Source organism: Lonchura striata, chromosome 6 (genome assembly GCF_046129695.1).
Source record: "Lonchura striata isolate bLonStr1 chromosome 6, bLonStr1.mat, whole genome shotgun sequence".
Taxonomy (NCBI): Eukaryota; Metazoa; Chordata; class Aves; order Passeriformes; family Estrildidae; genus Lonchura; species Lonchura striata.
In genome coordinates, this window is record NC_134608.1 from 67,137,737 (window position 1) to 67,159,035 (window position 21,299).

General features: G+C 50.9%; 2 protein-coding genes across 2 annotated transcripts in view; one reads left to right on the plus strand and one right to left on the minus strand.

Moving 5' to 3' along the window:
* The window catches only part of LOC110484395 (uncharacterized), a 105,554-nt gene that overhangs the window by 75,401 nt on the left and 8,854 nt on the right, over nt 1–21,299 (minus strand). The window contains 1 exon segment of the mRNA XM_077784468.1: nt 19,810–20,671. Within this exon segment, the coding sequence (XP_077640594.1) occupies nt 19,810–20,644 (835 nt within the window). The 5' untranslated portion in view covers nt 20,645–20,671.
* LOC144246425 (uncharacterized) lies at nt 318–3,010 on the plus strand. The gene is made up of 3 exons (XM_077783819.1): nt 318–346; nt 1,957–2,418; nt 2,503–3,010. Exons 1-3 carry the CDS (start codon nt 318–320, stop codon nt 2,963–2,965), a joined length of 954 nt encoding a protein of 317 aa, XP_077639945.1. The 3' UTR covers nt 2,966–3,010.

Sequence of the window (21,299 nt, forward strand, 5' to 3'; positions counted from 1 at the left end):
CTGTCCTGCCGCAGTGTCCAAAGGCGGCCCCCCCGGCGGGCAGGGCCGGCAGCTCCCCGGGGCCGGGCAGCGGCCGGGGCGTCCCGCAGCCTCCTGGGGGCCGGGGGCCACTGCCGGCCCTGCCCGGGGCTGGTGGGGTCAGGCAGCGCCCGGCGCTGAGCCCCGGCTGCCCCACAGCCCCGGCCCGGCCCCGCAGCTCCCCACAGGCCCCAGCCCGTGCTCCCGGTGCCGCACCTCTGCGCCCGGTGCTGCCGCTGCCAGCGCAGAGAAACCCCTGGCATCCTGACCTCCTGCTTTTCCTCTCCTGGAAACCGGGGATGGAAAGGATCTGGATCAGCTGGCAAATGTGAGGATAAGACCCTGCTGGAAAACATCTCAGTCCTCTGTATTTTTCTCTTTCTCCTCTTTTCCATCATCCTTTTTCTTACCACAGATTCCTCCTGCTGCTTCTTGCCTGAACCATATTCCTGCACACTCCTCTTCACCCGATCCCTTCCCAGCACACCAACCCCATCCATCCCCTGTTGTCCAAATCCCTTCTCCCCTTCCCTTATTACCCCCCTGGGTGTTCATGTCCTTAATTACCTCTGGGGGAATATGCAAACTACCTCAGCATTCTCCCAGGGGACCCTTCAGAGACATTTTGCGATAATCATCCCTTTGGCCAGGACCCCTCCCTGGCTTTCCCTTTTCTCCCCTCCATGGGTGCCCTGCCATGTTCAGTCCCCAAAGATCCCAGGGCACTCACTGATGAGATTTTCAGTGCTCTCTCCCTGCTGACTCTTCACAGACCCCCTGATGTGTCACTCGCCTGTCTCCTGGTCACTCCCGGGTCCCCAATCAATCCCCGGTGCTGCCGCCAGCCAAGGGAGCCGATCACCCAAAGTGGGTGAGGCACCTTCAGCTGCACTCCCTGCCCGCCCCGGAGGGTGGAAGGAATTTGGGATGAACCCCAGGGTTTGCAGGAAAATTGACATCACCAGACGATTCTGTCCACAAAGAATACAGAGGAGTACTGTAAAACTAATTTCATTTCTAAAACTGGGAGAGGCCATGGGACATTTCCCATGGGATCTCTCCAATTGTTGAAGGACACAGCCCTCCTTTTCATCCTAATTCTCCTGGCCACATCTCACTCTCTCTTTCCTCATTGGCTGAAGTACTTGAGAGCTACCGATATCCCAGTCCACCTACTACATACACCATTAATATGCACCCCACTTTCATATAGCAAACGATATTCATGGCTCTGTTAAGTCTTTGTTGTTCTTCTGGAAGTTCATGAATAGAGCAGGACCTTGGCTGAGCAGCAGTCTGTGTCATCAATTAATAAAATTTTCTGAAACCGATGTCTTCTCCTGTCACTTCCTTACATAAAAAAGTTGCCTGGCCCTATCTCTGAGCAGCTTCAGAGCATCTGTTTGTAAAGACACTTTCCTGTGGTTCCTTCCATGGGGTCCCCCGTTTGTGGGACATCCCCCCTGGAGCAGGGTGTCCCCTCTGTGCTGCAGCCCCAGGGCTGAATGTTGGTGCTTTATTTTTTTTTAGGGGCTGAATCTTTATGTTTTGGAGGAATTTTTTGCTGAATCTTGATGTTTGGGGAGGTTTTGATCTGTGTCTTAAAAGTTTGGAGGATTTTTATGCTGAACCTTGGTGTTTTGGAGGTTCTTATAGACACACGATGCCCAATGACTTTGTGAGATGAAGTGGGGACAGGAGGAACTCCCAGTCCAAGATGCTCTGTTCTTTTTTTTTCCCCCAGACCAGGATTTTTCATTCCCGGGGAGGAATGAAAATGGAGGAAATGGAGGAGGAGGAAAAGCCCTGGAGATCCCGCACAAGGAGTGGCAGCAAACCCAGCCCAGGGAGTTGCGGGGAGGAAAGAGCCCCCCTGAGCCAGGAAGGCGGGCAGAGATCCAGCCAGAGCTCAGAGCTGGTGGAGAAACCTCGTGGCAGGGAGAAGCCCCACAAGTGCTTGGAATGTGGGAAGGGTTTCAGCCGGAGCTCCCACCTGATCGAGCACCAGAGGATCCACACTGGGGAGAGGCCCTACGAGTGTGAGGAATGTGGGAAGCGTTTCCGCTGGAGCTCCAGCCTGAGACTTCACCAGAGATTCCACACCGGGGAGAGGCACTTTGAGTGTGGGGAGTGTGGGAGGAGCTTCAGCCAGAACTCCATTCTGATCCAACATCAGAGGATCCACACTGGGGAAAAGCCCTTTGAGTGTGGGGAATGTGGAAAGAGCTTCAGCCAGAGGAGCAGCCTGATGCAGCACTCGGTAATCCACACTGGGGAAAAGCCCTTTGAGTGTGGGAAATGTGGGATGAGCTTCAGCCAGAAGGGCCACCTGATGCAACACCAGAGGATCCACACTGGGGAAAAACCCTATGAGTGTGGGGAATGTGGGAAGAGCTTCAGGCACAGCTCTGGCCTGAGGAGACACGAGAGGATCCACACTGGAGAAAAGCCCTACGAGTGTGGGGTGTGTGGGATGAGTTTCAGCCTCAACTCCCAGCTTACAGAACACAAAAAGATCCATACTGGGGAAAAGCCCTACAAGTGTGGGGAATGTGGGAAGAGTTTCAGAGAAAGCTCAGCCCTGATTCGGCACCAGGTGATCCACACTGGGGAACGGCCCTACACCTGCTTGGAATGTGGGAAGAGCTATGGGTGGCACTCAGACCTGAGAAAGCACCAGCGCATCCACAGCGGGGAGAAGCCCTACGAGTGTTCCCAGTGTGGGAAGAGGTTTCGGATCAGCTCCAGTCTCCTCGTACATCAGCGGAGTCACACCGAGGAGAGGCCGTTCCGCTGCCCCGACTGCGGGAAGGGCTTCAAGCACAACTCCAATCTCACTGTGCACCGGCGCATCCACACTGGGGAGAGGCCCTACGAGTGTGGGAAGTGTGGGAAGAGCTTCTCACAGAGATCAGCCTTGATCAAACACCAAAGGAGGCGCCACTAAGGGGGGAAGCCCTGTGAGCTCCCCAAGGGTGGGAAGAGCTTCTTATGCTCCTCCCAGCTCCATTCCCTATGGGAGGATCCACGTTGGATGATCCTCAGTGACCTTCATTGGGCAGTCTTGGTGATCTATGGGCCTGGTTATCTGTGTTGGGAAGACTCTTGACTGGGAGGCTCCACATCTTCCTCGTTCCCTGTGGGCACCTAGATAAACCCAGTGGCAGGAACATCCATTGGGGCACAGACCAACAATGAGAATTCCTTGGGGAGAGCAGATTTAATGACTTCCAACTCCATAAAACCTTTTGCATTCAATCCTATCTTCTGGTGGCCTCAAGGAATACTGAATGGTCTTGGAGGTATGTCCTAGGTTGACTATATGATGTTTGTATCTCCAGTTGTCTGTTCTGTTTATAGTGAATTATAATTTTTGCACCTTTAAGACTTGTTCCGAGAGCAAAGGAGGGAGAGAAGGGCAGAGTTTGTTTTCAGAAACTGCACTCACTCCTCCACATTCCTGCTCCTGGGCCAGGTTGTCTGCAGATGGACAGACAGAGGTACAGATCTCTCCTTTGCTGTTAATTAGTTTTAGCTAGCTGTGGCAGAGAAGGTCCCTGGACTGTGGCTGCTTTTCCCTTTTCTTTGGACCTGTTTAAACCTGCTCTGGCCTGAACACCCAGAAGAGCACCGGCAGCTCACACCTGTGGCCCAGCGGGCCACGCCTGGACTGTGGCATTTACAGCACCGGAGGGACTGATAAGAGACTGAGTGAGCTGAGCTACAACCCACGGAGGGACTTCCTGAGTTTGTCTCTCTTTTAGAGCAGCAAGAGGTTTTATTGTTTAATATTGTTTAGGTTTTATTCTTTAAAAAACAGTTTTTTCCACTGTTCTCCAAGGAGATACTTTTCCCAAACTGGCTGGGGGAGGAGCCAATTGAATCTGCTTTCCAGAGGAATCCCTTTGGAGGTTCTCTCCCAAATTTGCTCTGAACCAGGACAAGGTCTTTTCCAACTTCAGGGATTCCACGATTTTGATTTCCTTTTGCCCAAGGGTGTCTTCTGCAGCCAGATGGTGGAAAAACTGGGGAAAAGACCAAGATTTTGGAGACAGTGGGTTAGAAACTCCACCAAAAAGGTTCTTCCCTCCACCCAATCACGTGGATCCTCAGCCGGCATGGACATGGAAGTCTTTTTCTTTTGGCCTTGATTTTGTTTTCATTTCTCTTTATCCCTTTAAAATATCCAATATTGAAGTAAAAATAGACATTGAACTAAGTTAGTGGATGTGGTCATGGTAGGACACAGACATGGTGGGACACGTGTAAGAATGTGCCCTCTGTTGACAGAGTAAACAAGTTAACCTTTTGTTCCCTTAAAAAGGACAAAAGGCCAGGTGTTTCTCTCCTCAATTTGGTTGAAAGACACCTCATAGGACCTTGGGGACTTCACCTCAAACTTAAGGGTAGCTAATTGGACAGGAGCAAAAAAGTCCCACCTAAGCAATTCCCTAGAAAAGAAGAGAACAAAAGAAGTTAATTGCTTTTGTGAAGTGTTTTAGCAAGAGCAAGAACCTCTTGCCCTGACTTGGCTTTTCTCTGTAAAAAGCTTTTTTATTTTTGCGTTTTATTAAAACTTTTTATTCCCAACACTGTCACATGAGCCATCCTGCTTGTTTTATGCCACCTGAGGTAGCTGAGCTATCAAGGGTATAATGCTTATCTCTGAGAGCTTATAAGACCAGGCTCAAAAAGAGAAAAAGCATTAGACATGGAGAGTGACATGGGCACGAATGGACATGGAGGGGGACAGGGCCATCCCTAGGGACATGGGGAGACACAGGCATGGATGGAGACATGGGGGACAGTGACAGGGATGGAAACATGGTGGGGAGACAGCCATGGGTGAGGACATGGTGGGACATGGCCAGTGACAAGTGGGGACATGGCCATGGCCGGTGCCATGGGAGGAACTTGCAGGGGATGAGTGGGATGCTGGGTTTGAGGGAGTTGAGGGTTCCTGGGCAGGACTTGGACCTTGCTGAGGCCTTTGGGGAGCCCAGGCCGAGCGGCTCCGGTTGCGCTGGGAGAACCTGGTGGAGGTTCTGGGGCAGCTGCTCAAGGACCCCTGACCTGGAGCCCCAGCTGGGCATTGGGCTCCTGGAAAGGGATGAACGTCCTTGTCCCTAGGAGGGAAATCCCAACACCCCCAGGGTGTCGGGAACAGCTGAGGGGCCACAACAGGGAGGGGAAAGCCCACCAGAGCTGTTCTCCTAAGCTACATCCTAAAAGTCCCAAAACTCAGGGATTCCTCCCAGGAAAAAGCTTCCAGGAGCTGCCTGAATTGAGGGAAAGGGGGGATGTGATCCCCAAACTGAACAGGAGGGGCCTGGATCCCCAAATCCAAGCCCAGGGGTGAGAGGTAGAGCTGGAGGCACAATGGGGAAGGGGTGGGAGAGCAGGGGAAAAGAGGATTCCAACCAGGAGAGGAATGGGACCCTCAGATTGAGTTGGGAGGGGTCTTTGGGTTGGGGGAACAATGGGAGTGGGGAGGGAAGGGTGGGGATGGGATCAAAAATGGGTGGTTCCATGGGGATCCCTTAGTGTCCCCATCGCTTGATCCCTGGAGTGATTTCCGTGAGGCTCTGGGAGGGGGAATGGATCTGCACTGGGTGGGTCCCCAAGCCCCCTGCCCATACCTGGGGGGCTCATGGGAGGTTCCCTCTACCCAAACGCTGGTGCTGCAGCCATGGGGGAGAGGTGGGTAGGAAAGGGGGATCTGGGGTGGTCAGGGAGGAGGAGCAGTAGGAAGAGGAGAGAGAGATGAGGAGGAGGTTAGGGAAAAGAAGGAACAGGAACAGGAGGAGGAAGAGGAGGAAACGCAGCAGATCCACACGGTTTGCCTGCCCTTCTGCCGAGTCTGCAGCTCCCCTGGTCATGGCAGCATTTACTCCCCCAGATCCTGCAGGTAAGTGGGGAGGTGGAGCTCACCCCAAATCTATTGGGGAGTTTCTGGCAGTTTTTTTTGCAGGGAAAGGGATATTTGGATCTTGCATTGCCCCAAAGGTGAGACGCAGATGCCCCTTTGGAGACTTGTGAAGGGTTCCTGTAGCGATCTCTGTACTGGCTGGGGCAGTGGTAACAGTTTGGGGGGGACATTGGTTTTGGGGTTCCAATTGGCATCGGAGTGGGGAGAGCAGCAATGGCCAATCCTGGAGCTGGGGGATCCCAGCAGCCTGGAGGAGTGGGGGACTCTGGAGATGAGCAGAGTCTGGGCCCATCCAACTGTGAACAGGGTGGTGACTTCTCGAGCTGGACTTGGGCAGCAGGACCAAGGTGCTCACCCTTTGTTTTTCCCAAGCCAGGATTTGTGCATCCCAACCTTTGTGCAGGTGGAGCTGGTGGAGGCTGTGAGGAAAAGGAAGATAGCATGGAACACTGAGGCAGGTGAGGAGGAAGTCACTGCCCCTTTCCCCCTCTCCTCTGCTCCACCTATCAGGCCAACATTGCCCCTGGCTGCAGGACAGCGCTGCTGCCAACGCTGTCCTGCCAGGGATGAATTGGTGGGATCTCCTTCCCCTTCCCTCTGGCATGGAGGCAAATCCCATCCTCTCCTTGTCCACCCTCCTTCCTCTTCTCATTCTATCCTTCTTCCTTCCACATTCCTTCCTCTTCTTTTCTTTCCTTACCCCAGGCACTGAGCTGCAGACAGAGACCTGGGAGGACAAATCGCTGCTCAGAACCTCTGTTTTGAGGCTGTTTTGAGCAGCTCCACAGCATGGGAACCCAATGGGGAGGAAAAGCCCTGGAGATCCCACACAAGGAGGGGCTGCAAACCCAGCCCTGGGAGTTGTGAGGAGGTAAGAGCCCCTCTGTGCCTAGAAGGCAGCCAGAGATCCATTTGGCACTCAGAGATGGTGGAGATGACTCATGGCGGTCAGAAGCTCCACAAGCGCTTGGAATGTGGGAAGGGCTTCAGCTGGAGCTCCGGAGATCAGACCTGATCTGGCACCAGGTGATCCAGATGGGGAATCAATCAGCCCTACAAGTGTGGGGAGTGTGGGAAGGGCTTTGGGTGGATCTCCAAGTTCATCAGCACCACAAGATTCACACCAGGAAGAGGCCCTATGAGTGTCCCAAGTGTAGGAAGTGGTTTCTGAGAAGCTCCAATCTCATCGTAATGAGCCAAGGGGTCAGCTGGAAAAGTATTTAGGATAATTGAAAACTGTGGATGAGTCAAGGGGACAGCTGGGAATATAACTGAGATAGTAGAAGATTACATATTTTAGTTAAGATTTTAAAATTAGTTAAGAAGCCAAATTGCTAGCAAAAATCACATGCCTTAGTTAAAGAGTAGCAAATATATTAGAAAAGTAAAGCTAGGAGTGACAGGGATAGATGTAGGAATTGTGAAGGAGCTGAGACCATAGAAATATCTTGCCTTAAGAATAATCAGCAGTTAGGAGACGCTACCGTGATCAGCAGATCAAAAAGTCCTGCAAACTGGCCATGGGTGAAGAGTTTACCTTGAGGAAGACAGCTTTCTTCCTCCCTTACACCCACTCCCTTATTTCAAAATCCCAAAGACCCAGTTAAGGAAACACGATTGCACAGCCGTAATGGATATTCAGCTGATTATAATACAAAGCGGGCAGGTAATGATTATGTATTATGTGTCCTTAGAAACAGCTTGGATATGTAAAACCTTTCCTGTATAAATAGAAAGCAGGAATCTGCAACTCCTTGCACATGTATTTGGAAATGATTCCACATGTGTCCAGCACTGCAATAAAATACCCTTCTTTCCAGCTTTAATTAGTTGAGGAGCCGTCTGTCCATGCTTCAGTGCATCAGTGGATTCACACACAGGAGAGGCCCTTCTGCTGCCCTGAGTGCGGGAAGGGCTTCAAGCACAGCTCCAGCCTCGTCACCCACAGGCACATCCACACCGGGGAGAGGCCCGGTGAGTGTCCTGTGTGTGGGGAGAGATTCTCCAGAAGCTCTCGCTTGACCCAACACCAAAGGAGGCACCATTAAGGGAAGCCCTGCGAGCACCCCCAGTCCCAGTGTCACCCCCTTTCCTGCCCACAGAGCTCCTGAGCCAGCGGCGGCCGCAGCCGCTCCCCGTGGCCTTGCACAGGACCCCCTGTGATGGGGCAGGGAGGATTCGGGAGGATTCGGGAGGATTTGGGGAGGATTCGGGGAGGGTTTGGGAGGATTTGGGAGGATTTGGGGAGGATTCGGGAGGATTGGGGAGGATTTGGGGAGGGTTTGGGAGGATTTGGGGAGGATTTGGGGAGGATTTGGGAGGATTTGGGGAGGGTTTGGGAGGATTTGGGGAGGATTTGGGAGGATTCGGGGAGGATTTGGGGAGGATTTGGGAGGATTCAGGAGGATTTGGGAGGATTTGGGAGGATTCGGGGAGGATTGGGGAGGATTTGGGAGGATTTGGGAGGATTTGGGGAGGATTTGGGAGGATTCGGGAGGATTTGGGGAGGATTCGGGGAGGATTTGGGGAGGATTCGGGAGGATTTGGGAGGATTGGGGAGGATTCGGGAGGATTCGGGAGGATTTGGGGAGGATTTGGGGAGGATTTGGGCCGTGGCGGGGCGGGTCCGGCCGGGACCGCTGGTCGCTGCGGGTCTGCCCAGCAACTGGTGAGTCATCAGCCGCGCTGTCTCTGATTGGCTGAGGGAAGGCGGGAGTAGGAAAAGGATCGGGAGAGATCCCGCCCCGAGCACCAGCACTGGCAAAACAGTCCCAGCCCGGGCACAGGGAGGGAATTTATTACCATCCAAATCACAGCAGGAGAAGGGAAAGAAATCTCTACAACACCTTTCCCCCACCCAACAGGGATCACCCAGACCAGGGGTTATCAATGATGGAGAGTCGGGGGCATCTGAGTTGGGATCAGAAGCCAATTTTATTGAGTGTACCAGGTGTTTATATAGTTTCACTTGTATGGTGCTTATATAGGGCTCTGGTTTTGGTAACAATTTCCCATTGGTTACACTTCTTTATGACATCACATGACCTGGTAACATTATTTTATCACTATGTCTCACAATATGTTTCTTGGTCACTTCTTGCCCAGGGAGACTTTCTCTGTCTGTCTCTGCCATGGTTTCTGCTCAACCAGGCAGAAGAAGAAGATATCAGGCCCCTTTATCAGTTCCACTGTACTCTCTGGTTTGTTCCCCATACCTCCCCCTATCTGTTCAAACAAAAATACATTCTTAAGTGATTTGTCTATTAATTTTTTCACACAATATAAAATACAAGGAATAAGCATAACAATACATAATATAATCCTAATACATATAAGCCTATTTTAATTAAATTTCTTATCCATCCACCAAGTCTCCAATCCCCCAGAAGCTGATCTAGCCCTGTAAGCCCTGATACCACTGGATAATCATAACCATTTTCCCAAGGGCATAAGTCTGCTAGAGGTTAAACAGGTGCTGATGTGGTGGCGAGGTCCTGTTCACAAGGGTTCTCCTCCAATGTTGATGTTCAAGGTGAATCTTCAAGTGATGCAGTCAAAGAATCTCAAAACGCCTTCACATTGTTTGCTGGAATCCACTTGGAACCATTCTCTGTGGACATGCAAGCAAAACCTCTACCCCAACCTGGTCAGAGAGAAAGCCAGGTAAACTTTCCTAGGAATTGTTCTGGGGAGTTTTGAGAAGGCTGAGAGAAAGAATTAAAGCAATCTTGCAGCTGGTGTTTTGAACAGTTGTTTTCTTATAAGATGTTTACTAAAGGGTGTTTCCTTAATTAGCCAATCATGTGAGGTGTGTTGATTAAAGGACCAGTCAGGTGTTGGAGCAGTGTATAAAAAGAAATGGGTTCCTAATAAAATTAGTATTAGTCTCCTGGAGAGAGTTAGATTTTATGTGTCGCCTGACTCTTGTTCCTGACTCAGTGGTGACACCAGGTGACATCAGGTGACCTAAGGATAAAGCCCCAATATCTTACCAGATCCTGGATCCTTCACTAAGGCAAGGGATTTTTCCTTTTGTTGCAATTATGAATTACAATTAAAATGTCAAACAATCAAGGGTTGGGGTCCATCAAAGATCATTTCAAGAAGTTGAACACATAAAAGGCTTTCTGCAGTCTCTCGGAAGGGTTGTCCTCTCTGGCCCCCCCTTTCTATTGTACCAGGAGACGCTTGAGGGAGCCATGAGCCCATTCAGTGACAAATTGGCCTTTTGAGGAATGAGGAATACCTGTTTTGTGCATAATTCCCCATAGGCAAAAAAGGTAGCAACTCAGCAGGAAGTATAAGCTGGGCCATTGCCTTTACTTCAGGTGGTATACCAAGAGTTACAAAAGCAGCAGTGAAGTTCTAGAGACATCTTTAGCCGTTTTCCCTAAACGGGCTGATGCAATGTCTTGGTTTGAAAAGACAGGAGTCTGTGTAGGAAGGCAAGACCCTCCTGTGAAATGGAAAAGGTAAACCCCCCTCCATCCGAATTACCACAATTTCAAAATTAAAAGGCTCTCAAGCAAAGATATGGGAATGGGAATAACAGTTCTTTACTAGGAAAAAAATTAAATTAAAAAAAATGCAGTTAGTACAAACAAAACTAGTGATGGAGTCAGAAACCTGACACCCTGAGGAGTCAGGGTGTTGGTAATAGTCCAGTTAAAATGGTGGCTGCTCCTCCTGGAGTGCCTGATGAAATGCTGCTGAAGTGGTGATCTCTAGAATGGTGGAGCTTTCTCTGAAGGTCTGGTAGTAGTTGGGCCTGGTCTTCCTCTGGGAATCCAGCACAGAAGAAGCTGCTACTCGGGGAATCCAGCAAAGTGGCTGCCAGTGTCTCAAAAAGTGCTGATTTTATGCAGGTAGGAATGCTTGGCTCCTCCCTCTGGGTGGAGCATCTCACACTGGGATGATGTAACTTTATCAGTCATGCAGTGAGTCATTCAATGGTCCATGAACAGAAGATATCTCTCCGGAGGGAGACATTGTTCTTGGAAGAGATAAGAAAACTGCCCAAGCTCCAACAGATGGCAAATAGAATACATGCTGATCTTATAAGCCAGGACACCCCACATTCCCATTGTCCCCATTGTCCCCAATGTCTCCCCTTGTCCCGATGTCCCCAATGTCCCCACACACCCCGATGTCGCCATATCCCCAATGTCCCCCTGATGTCCCCAGTGTCCCCACACCCCATGACTACCCTGTCCTGCCCCGCAATGTCTCTGACATCCCCCCACATCCCCGATGTCCCCAGTGTCCCCGATGTCCCCACACCCCTGACGCCCTGTCCCACCCCTCAGTGTCCCTGTTAGTGTCCACGCGGACGCCGCAGACGCAGGCACTGCTGGGGGCGCCGGGGCGGCTGCACTGCGCCTTCGCGCCCCCGGCCGAGCCCTTCACGCTGCAGTGGCTGCGGCACCGCCACGGCGCCACGCGGCGCCTTCTGGCCTTCGACTTGGCCGCTGCCCGCCGCACCGAGGCCGCGCCGGGGGTGCTGCTGTTCCTGGGGGGCCACGGGAGCCCCCCCGGCACCGCGCAGGTGAGAGGAGGGGAGGGGCTGCGGAGCCCTGCGGGGACAGCAGGGGGCGCCACCGAGCGGGGGGGGGGGGGGGGGTCGGGTGCTCCCGGCCGCCAGGGGGCGCTGCTGGGAGTGGGCGGCCTCAGTCCTCCTGGCCACTGGGAGGCGCCAATGGACAGCCTTGGTCCTCCCGGCCACCAGGGGGCGCTGTGGGCATGGAACTGCTTTGCTCCTCCCAGCCGCTAGGGGGCGCCACTGGCAGTGGGTGGTTTTGGCCCTCCCGGCCACCAGGGGGCCCCACTGGCACGGGAACAGCCTCGATCCTCCTGGCCGCTAGGGGGCGCTGTGGGCATTGGTTTTTTGGAAGGTTTTGGGAGCATTTTTTGTGGCTTTTTGGGAGGTCCTGGGGGGTTTGGTGGGTGATTTTTGGAGGGTTTGTGGGGCATTTTTGGGGTTTTTTTGGGGAGTTTTTTGGGTGATTTCTGGGGGCTTTTTTTGTGTGTTTCTTGGAGGGTTTAGCGGGTGATTTTTGTGGGTTTTGGGAGCATTTTTGGTGTTTTTTTTTGGGGGGGTTCTGGGGGTTTTTGGGCACAGAACGGCCACGATCCTCCCAGCCGCCTGGGGGCACCACTGAGGCCGAACGTTTCCTCGGTCCTCCCAGCCGCCAGGGGGCGCCAGGGAGGTGTCGCTGCAGCTGTCCCAGTCCCTCCCAGTCCCTCCCAGTCCATCCCAGTCCCTCCCAATATGTCCCAGTATGTCCCAGTCCCTCCCAGTCCCTCCCAGTATGTCCCAGACCCTCCCAGTCCCTCCCAGTATCCCCAGCTCACTGTCCCGTGTCCCAGCCCCTCCCCGGGTGTCCCTGCTGCCGTCCCGGCTGTCCCCGGGGCTCCCGGCCGAGCTGCGCTGCGACGCCGTCGGCTTCTTCCCGCTGGACGTGGAGATCCGCTGGGAACACCGCGCCCACGGACACCCCAGGCCACGCTTGGGGGACACTGAGGGGGACACCGAGGGGGTCACTTTGGTGACCACCCTGGGGCCCGGCTGGGACGTGCCACACCGGGTCACTGTGGTGGTGGCGGGTGAGGGACACATGGGGACATCAGGGATGGGGTTTGGGGACAACTGGGGACATCAGGGATGGAGCTTGGGAAACCTGGGGACATCAGGAACGGAGTTTGGGACACTTGAGAACATCAGGGATGGGGTTGGGGACACCTGGGGACATCAGGGATGGGGTGTGGATGGTCTTGGGACAGCAGGACTGGAGCTGGGGACACCTGGGATGGGGTTTGGGACATTGAGGATAGAGTTGGGGACACCAGGACGGAGTTGGGTACATCAAGAGTGGGGTTGGGGACAGCTGGGGACATCGGGAATGGGGTTTGGAGGGTCTTGGGACAGCAGAGATGCCTGGGGACACTGCGGACAGGGTTGGGGACATCAGGAATGGGGTTGGGGACAGCTGGGATATGGCTGGGGACAGCTGGGATGGGGTTGGGGACACCGGGGATGGGGTTTGGGACACTGGGGACACGACTGGGATCTCCTAAGGGACATCAGGAGCAGAGCTGGGGACATCGGGGGGTGGCCGGTGCCACCAGGACGGGCTCGGTGCCACCCGGGGGTGTCGGTGCCACCCGGGCGTGTCGGTGACGTGTCCCCAATATCCCCACAGGTGCCACCAGGCCCAGCGTGGAGAACATGGTGGGGATGGGCCTGGTGGACATTTGGGGAGGTCTGGGGAGGTTTGGGGACATCTGGGGAGGTTTGGAGACATTTAGGGAGTTTGGGGATATTTGGGGACATTTTGAGAGTTTGGGGACATTTGGGGAGGTTTGGGGACATTTGGGGAGTTGGGACATTGGGGACACCGATGGGGTTGGTGGCACTGGAGGAGTTTGTTCCAGTTTGGATTTTAAGGTTCTTTTTTAAAGCATTGATTAAAAAACCCAAAGCACGAATTTAAAGTCATTAAAGAACCAATTACCCAGCTCCAATTGTTCACTGGATTTTTTTTAAAAAGCAATTTTTAAAAAGTTCTGTTTCCCATTTTATCGATTTTTCATCAAATCTTCGCTTTTGTCACGGGAGAGGGGCAAAAAAAGGAGAAAAAAATGGGGAAAAAAAGGAAAAAAAAGGAGATTTCCTTTCCCATTGTTCCTTCATCTCCACACATCCTAATCAATAGCAGAGAGTTAGCAATGATCAATAGTAGGGAGTTATCAATAATCAATAGTGAGTTATCAATAATCAATAGCGGATTATCAATAATCAATAGCAGTGAGTTGTCAATAATCAATAGCAGATTATCAATAATCAATAGCAGGGAGTTAATGATCAATAGCAGGGAGTTATCAATTATCAATAGCAGGGAGTTATCAATAATAGCAGATTATCAATAATAGCAGTGAGTTATCAATAATCAATAGCAGATTATCAATAATCAATAGCAGTGAGTTATCAATAATCAATAGCAGTGAGTTACCAATAATCGATAGCAGATTATCAATAATCAATAGCAGGGTGTTATCAATAATCAATAGCAGGGAGTTATCAATAATCAATAGCAGTGCATCATTCAATCGGCATTTTTCACAATATTACAAAGAAATCAATCCAATATTATTTATTGATTATTGATTATTGATAATTAATTATTAATTATTAACCATTACAAATAAATTTATCCGATATCAACTATTGATTATTAATTAATCAATATTGCAGAGAAATAAATTCAGTAGTAATTATTAATTCTTTATTATTACCAGCATTGCAAAGAAATAGACTCAATATCAACTATTGATTATTAATTAATCAACACTAAAAATAAGTTGATCTATTATTAATTATTAAGGATTAATTAATCAATATTACAGATAAGTCTATCCAATATTAATTATTAATTATTGATTATTAAGAATCAATATTACACATAAATTAATCCTATGTTATTAGTTATTTATTATTAATCAATATTACAAGGAAATCGATCCTATATTATTATTATTAATATTACAAAGTAACAAATCCAATAGTGTTAATCAATGTTAAAAATAAAATAATCCAATATAAATTATAAATTATTAATCAGTATCACAAAGGAATCAATCTATGTTATTAGATATTAGTAATTATTAATTATTAATCACTCAATATTACAGAAACTTTTATCCACTCTTCATTATTATTTATTATTAATCAATGCTACAGAGGAATCAATCCAATGTCAATTATTTATTATTAATTAATCAATATCACAAATTAATAGTTCCAGTATTAGTTATTAATTATTGATTATTGATCAGTATCACACAGGAATCGATCCAAAGCTCGTTCCCGTGTAACGTTTCCCGCTCACCGCGAGTTCTGAAAGCGCTGATCGCGGGTCTGTAAAATCACAAACTAATCACTAATTACAAAAGTTAATTAATAATAAACTAATTATTACACAAGTAGGTTAGTAATAAATAACTAAACAAGTTAATTAGTAATGAAATAATAATTATAATAGCGATAAAATCGGAGCAATAAAAACGTGGACAATGAGGGTCAGGACAACATGAGATTATAAAAAATGAAGAATTTTGGACACCCAGGAGTTCTTGGGCACTGTGAAAACACCGATCAGTTGTTCTTGAAATGTTAAAAGTTTATTAATAATAAAATAGTTATTCAAAATATAAAATAAAAAATTAAAATAATAAAAATAATAAAATTAAAATACAAAATAAAATCAGAGTTATCAAAATCTGGACAATGACATTTAGGCAACCACAAGGCGATAAAAAGAAAATCATTTTGGATGCCCGGATGTTTTTGGGCACCGTGAAAAATGCCAGTCTGGTTCTTTAAAATATTTTAAAAATTCCTGATTCAAACAAGTTAATTAGTAATAGAATAGTTATAAAAATAGCAATAAATAGGAGTAATAAAAATTTGGACAATGAGGGTCAAAGCACCACGAGATGATAAAAAATGAAGAATTTTGGACATCCAGGAGTTCTTGGGCACTGTGAAAAGCACCACTCGCTGGTTTTTGAAATTTAAAAATTTACTAATTCAAAAAGTTAATTAGTAACAAAATAGTTATAAAAATAGCAATGAAATCGGAGCAATAAGAATCTGGACAATGAGGGTCAGGACGATGACAAGACAATAAAAAGTGAAGAATTTTGGACATCTGGATGTTTTTGGGCACTGTGGAAAACACCAGTCAGTTGGTTTTTAAAATTGTAAAAGTTTATTAGTAATAAAACAGTTATTAAAAACCAGCAATTAAATCAGAGCAATAACAATGTGGACAATGAGGTCAGGACAGTGACAAGACAATAAAAAGCGAGGGATTACGGACGTCCGGATGGTTCGGGCACTGAGCTGCCAAAGCCACACCTTGAACAAGGAATAACCCTAAAAGCAGCAGCCTGTTGCATATTCATCGATCTCATGCATGATGCATCAATCCTGTCCAGCCACAGAGCCCGGAGCAGTGGCAGCCTCTGCTCAATCCCGCGGCGCCCGCAGGGCTGAGCGGGGCACGGAGAGTGAATTTCCTTTAATCAGGGAGCCCTTGTGGCAGCACATTGCTCTGCCTCCCAGCATTTTCCACAGAGGAGCACAGAGGGAAACGAAAGAGAAAACAATTTCTGTTTCTGCTCCTTGTTTTAGCATGTGGAACGTGTTTGCAGAATTGTTTAACAATTTGTTACCCAAATTGTTGTGGGGTGGTTGCTGTGTTGGGTTCTGGTGAGGATCGTTTGAGCCTGGGGCCAATCCCACCCACCTGGGGCTGGAATCTCAGAGAGGGTCACGAGTTGTGAGGAGTTAGATTTGGGAGTTAGAAAAAGCAGTTTGTAGTTTTAGTGTCTCCTTTAAACAGTATATTAATCTATATTAGTATAGTTCTAATAAAGAAACCATTCATCCTTCTGAGCTGGAGTCAGGCATCGTCATTTCTTCCCCCCGGCTCGCCTGCATTTACAATAAGCTGTAAATTCTTTTTCTCTGGAAGATTTCGGTGTCCTGCGGCTGCTGTCCCAGTGCAAGTACCTCATTCCTTTCTTCCCACGCACAGAGTTTCTATTTTAACCACAAAAGCTCCATTTTAACCACAAATCTACATTTACCCTACCATTAAAATGTTAATACAGCACTACTAATCAATGTAACATAATATAAATCCTATTCAATATAATACTTGCAAAAGCCAACCATAAAATATGCATTTTTCACAGAGGACATCCCGAGGCTGCTGCAGGGACAGCGATGTCACCGCTGTGACATCGTCGGGGACAGTGACATCATCAGGGACATCGCTGCTGTCACTTCTCCCCTCTCCCCAAACCACACTGGATTTGAGACGAATTCGGGGAATTTTCTGGGAATTTTCATTGCAATTGTCCCAAATGCTGATGGGAATTCCTGGGGTGACGTCACTGGGGACACTTGGGGACATTCTGAGGACGCTCTGGGGACACTGATAGGGGTGGCGGTGGGTCAGGGGCTGAATGAGCCCCTCGGTGCCTTGCAGCAGAGCCGGGTTATAAATGACAATAGAATAATCAGCTTTTGAAATTCTGTATTGCCTTCTGCACGTTGTTATTGAGCACGAGGATTTTGCTGTGGTACTTGATATTGATATTGATTACTGATAATTCCTTGCAGCTGCTCGCTGGTACAATAAAATCAATCCGTTTATGTGTGCAGCATATAACAAATTTACTGCTAGAGTAATAAACAGATATTATATCATAGGCCTTAATATATTAAAAATAGATAAACATTAAATAGATCAATAATAAATACTGGAATAGAGACTATGTAATGTTAAAATGCTTTTGTGTGACTGACTCAGGTGTAAAACAATTCCGGTGTTTCCCACATCTGTGGACCAGCCTCACCAGGTGATACCAGTGACACAAAGCTCAGAAGAATTTATGAATTTATCAGGGGGCCTGAAACAACAGGGTGGAACCATGAGAAGAAATCAAAAATATCAACTTAATCTACAGAATGTCCTGCAGACAAGTCAGAGGTGAGACCCAAACACGAGTTCCTGGGACACACAAACCTCCCGGGAGTGTTTGAATAATGTCAAAACTCAGGAGTGTGTTCGTGGCCCTGCAGTGGAACCGGATCCGGAGAACGAAGGGTTAAGTTGAGGGGGAGTTCTTTGGCCAGCCCCAAAACCCTTTTTTATCCCTGATTAAACTTTGTTTAGTAATCCCTTAGTGAACTTTGTTTTTCACACCCGGCTGGGATTTGGGGGGGCCGGGGGGGTCCCTGGACAGCCCCCGCTGCTGAGCACTGACCCCCCCTCACCGAGCACCGGGACCCCCCAAAAACCGCACCCGCACCCCTTCAGTGCCCCCGACCCCCCTGAGCACCGGGCCCGGACCCCCCTTTGTGCCCCCCACCCATCACGGGGGTTCCGCCCCCTCCCCTTTGACCCCCCAGAGCCGCGGGACCTCCGGGAACAGCGCCGGGACCGGGGGAGCCCAGGGATGTGAGAATTGGATTCGTAAAGGATTCCCAAATCCTGGCAGAAAGCTCACACTGCCTTGGACTTGTCCATGCACACTCTGAGATTTTATTGTGCCAGCGAGCAGCTGCAAGGAATTATCAATAATCAATATCAGTATGAGCACCTGAGCAAAATGCTGGGGGTCAATAGGAACCTGCAAAAGGCAACAGAGAAATGCCAAACCCAACAGAAAAAGCAGAAAAATGCAAAAGGCAGCAGGGGAATGCAAAAGCCTTCTGAGTGCTCTCAGAATGTCCCCAGGTGAGGCTGGTAATGTCATCCCAGAAACTCCCATCAGCATGTGGGACAATGCCCATGAAAATTCCCAGAAAATTCTCCGAATTGGTCTCAAATCCCGCGCGAGGAGGGGACTGGTGACGCCAGCGCTGTCCACCAGGATGTCACTGTCCCTGATGGCATCAGAGCGGTGCCATCGCTGCAGCAGCCTGGGGAGATCCTCCACGGCTTTTTGGCACCGCTGGGCCAGGGTGCGCCTGCTGGGCCACCGGGGCCGCCGGAGCCACCACAGGGACTCAAGAGGAGGTGCTGGATGTCCCCAAGTGTCCCCAGCAGGTGATCCTTGCCCAGGCAGGCACTGGCATTCCACAGCTGCTCAAACTCAGCCACTGCTCAAACTCAGGGACATTGGGGGACACCTTCTTTGTCCCCTCCAGGATGGCCTCGATGTCCCCGAGCCGGCGCTGCAGCTCCTCGGGGAACCACCTGCCTCCTTCACACTCTTCCACCAAGCGCTCCAGCAGCCCCAGGGCCACCTGTGCCCAATGTCCCCTTCTGGTGGCCACCATGGCTTGGCTGCTGGCCACCACGGCCTCTCCCACGGCCTCGTTGGTGGCCGCAGCCACCTGGGCCTTGTGCATGGCCCTGCCAAGGCCCTCTTTTCCCTGCCCAGGGCCACCTTCAGCTGCTGGGCTGTGGCCACCAGGCTGCTCCCAGCTGTCCTCCTGCGGGTGGCCACGTTCTGCAGGTCCCCGGCCCGGATGGCAGCGATGGCTGCGTCCCAGCGGGCGTCGCGGAGCTCGGTGGCATCCCAGGCCAGCAGGGCCCGGCTGTCCTCGAGCCTGACCACCAACTCCTGCCAGGCCCAGGCCGCAGCTCTCACATCGGCCCAGGTGGCCCCTGGGGTGGCCCCAAGCACGGCCAGGGCCTGGCCCAGGGAGGGGACACCACGGTGGCCCAGGGAGGTGACATCGCCCTGCCCCAGGGTCTCATGGAGACTCCAGGTGAAATTCCTCAGGTTCCCGTGCAGGGACTCTGGGGACATGAGCTGCTGCTCGTCCCTCTGTAACCCGGTCACGGTGGCTGCCACCTCACCCAGGGTGGCCACCACATTCACCAGTGACTCCAGCTGGTACGGGGACACCTGGGGAGGGGACAGGGGAGGTGTCACAGACCTGGTGGCACTTGTGGCCTCCTGCAGTGGCCCCTGTGTCCTCCCAGGGTCCCCTTTGTCCCCTCCCTGGAGGGCTCTGCTGTCCCCTCTGTCCCTTTGTCACCCCCTCATCCCCTCTGTCACACCCCTGCCAGCCCCCACTGTCCGCTCTTCTTGCCCAGGGAGACTGAAACTGTGTCTGTGTCTCCCACAGTTTCTGCTCAGTCAGGCCTCAGATATCGGGCCCCTTTATCAGCTCCATTGCTTTTCTCTCTTTTTTATTCCCCATACTGGGGCACCAGGGCTCTGCCCAACGGGGGTCACTGGGGATCATCCAGCCCGGATCCTCCCATGGGGAATGGAGCTGCAACAGTGCACCAAGCTCTTCCCTCACTCCAAGCTCTTCCCTCACTCGGGGCACTCACAGGGCTTCCCTTAGTGGTGCCTCCGTTCGTGTCTGGTCAAGTCTGATCTGTGTATGAAGCTCTTCCCACACTTCCCACACTCGTAGGGCCTCTCTCCGGTGTGGATGCGCCGGTGCTTGGTGAGGCTGAAGTTGTGCTTGAATCCCTTCCCGCAGTCGGGGCAGCGGTAGGGCCTCTCCTCTGTGTGACCCCGCTCATGTTTGAGGACACTGGAGCTGGTCTGAAACCTCTTCCCACACTGGGGACACGCGTAGGGCCTCTCCCCAGTGTGGATGCGCTGGTGTTTTCTCAGGTCTGAGCTCCACCCATAGCTCTTCCCACATTCCAAGCACTCATAGGGCCGTTCCCCAGTGTGGATCACCTGGTGCTCGACCAGGCCACACCTGTCTATGAAGCCCTTCCCACACTTCCCACACTCGTAGGGCCTCTCCCCGGTGTGGATGCGCCGGTGCACAGTGAGATTGGAGTTTTGCTTGAAGCTCTTCCCACAGTCGGGGCAGTGGAAGGGCCTCTCCCCGGTGTGAATCCTCTCATGTATGAGGAGATTGGCAGTGGTCCGAAACCTCCTCCCACATTCCCCACACTCGTAGGGCCTCTCCCCAGTGTGGATCCTCTGGTGCTGGATCAGGCTGGAGCTCCAGCTGAAACCCTTCCCACATTCCAAGCACTTGTGGGGCTTCTCCCTGCCATGAGGCTTCTCCACCAGCTCCGAGCTCTGGGTGGATCTCCGCCCGCCTTCCTGGCTAAGGGGGGCTCTTTCCTCCCCACAGCTCCCTGGGCTGGGTTTGCAGCTCCTCCTCCTGCAGCATCTCCGGGGCTTTTCCTCCTCCTCCATTCAGCCGCGCCCTGGCAATGAAAAATCCTGGTTTGGGGAAAAAAACAAGAGGAGAGCACCTTGGACTGGAGGTTCCTCCTTGCCCAAGTTCATCTCAGGAAGGCATTGGGAATCTTGTGTCTGTAAGAACCTCCAAAACACCAAGATTCAGCCCAAAAATCCCACAAACTTCAAGACACAAATCAGAAACTCCCCAAAGATCACAAGTCAGCAAAAACCTCCTCCAAAAGATAGATTCAGCTGCCACATAAAACCAAAGCACCAACATTTAGCCCAAGAAAGCTCAGAAACACCAAGATTCACCCCCTGAAAATCATGGATCCCCCTCCACAGTCACCTGCTGCATGTGGGGGGAGCACCACTCCTGGGGCTGGGGGGAGGCTGCAGACACAGGGAGGGGTGGAACCTTCTGCTGCTTCCTCTTTCTGCTCCTCCTTCTCCTCCTGTGTCTCTGCTCTTCCTCACACTCCTCTTCCTCCTGCTATTCCTCCTTCTCCTGCACAATCCCACCCTCTCCTGCCACGTCCATAGTATTACCATTTCGTTCCTCAAGCCTGCTTCTCCTTCCCTTCTCCTCCTGCCCCCAGGCCCAGCACCCACTGCCGGCTCCCTCTTCCCCCCAGCCCCACAGCATCCCAGCGCAGGGGCAGGGATG

Coding starts and splice junctions, on each gene's coding strand:
- LOC144246425 (XM_077783819.1), top strand. CDS start 318: ATGGAAAGGATCTGGATCAGCTGGCAAAT. Junction 347..1,956: donor ATCTGGATCAGCTGGCAAAT/GTGAGGATAAGA, acceptor ACCTCGTGGCAG/GGAGAAGCCCCACAAGTGCT. Junction 2,419..2,502: donor GAATGTGGGAAGAGCTTCAG/GCACAGCTCTGG, acceptor GATGAGTTTCAG/CCTCAACTCCCAGCTTACAG.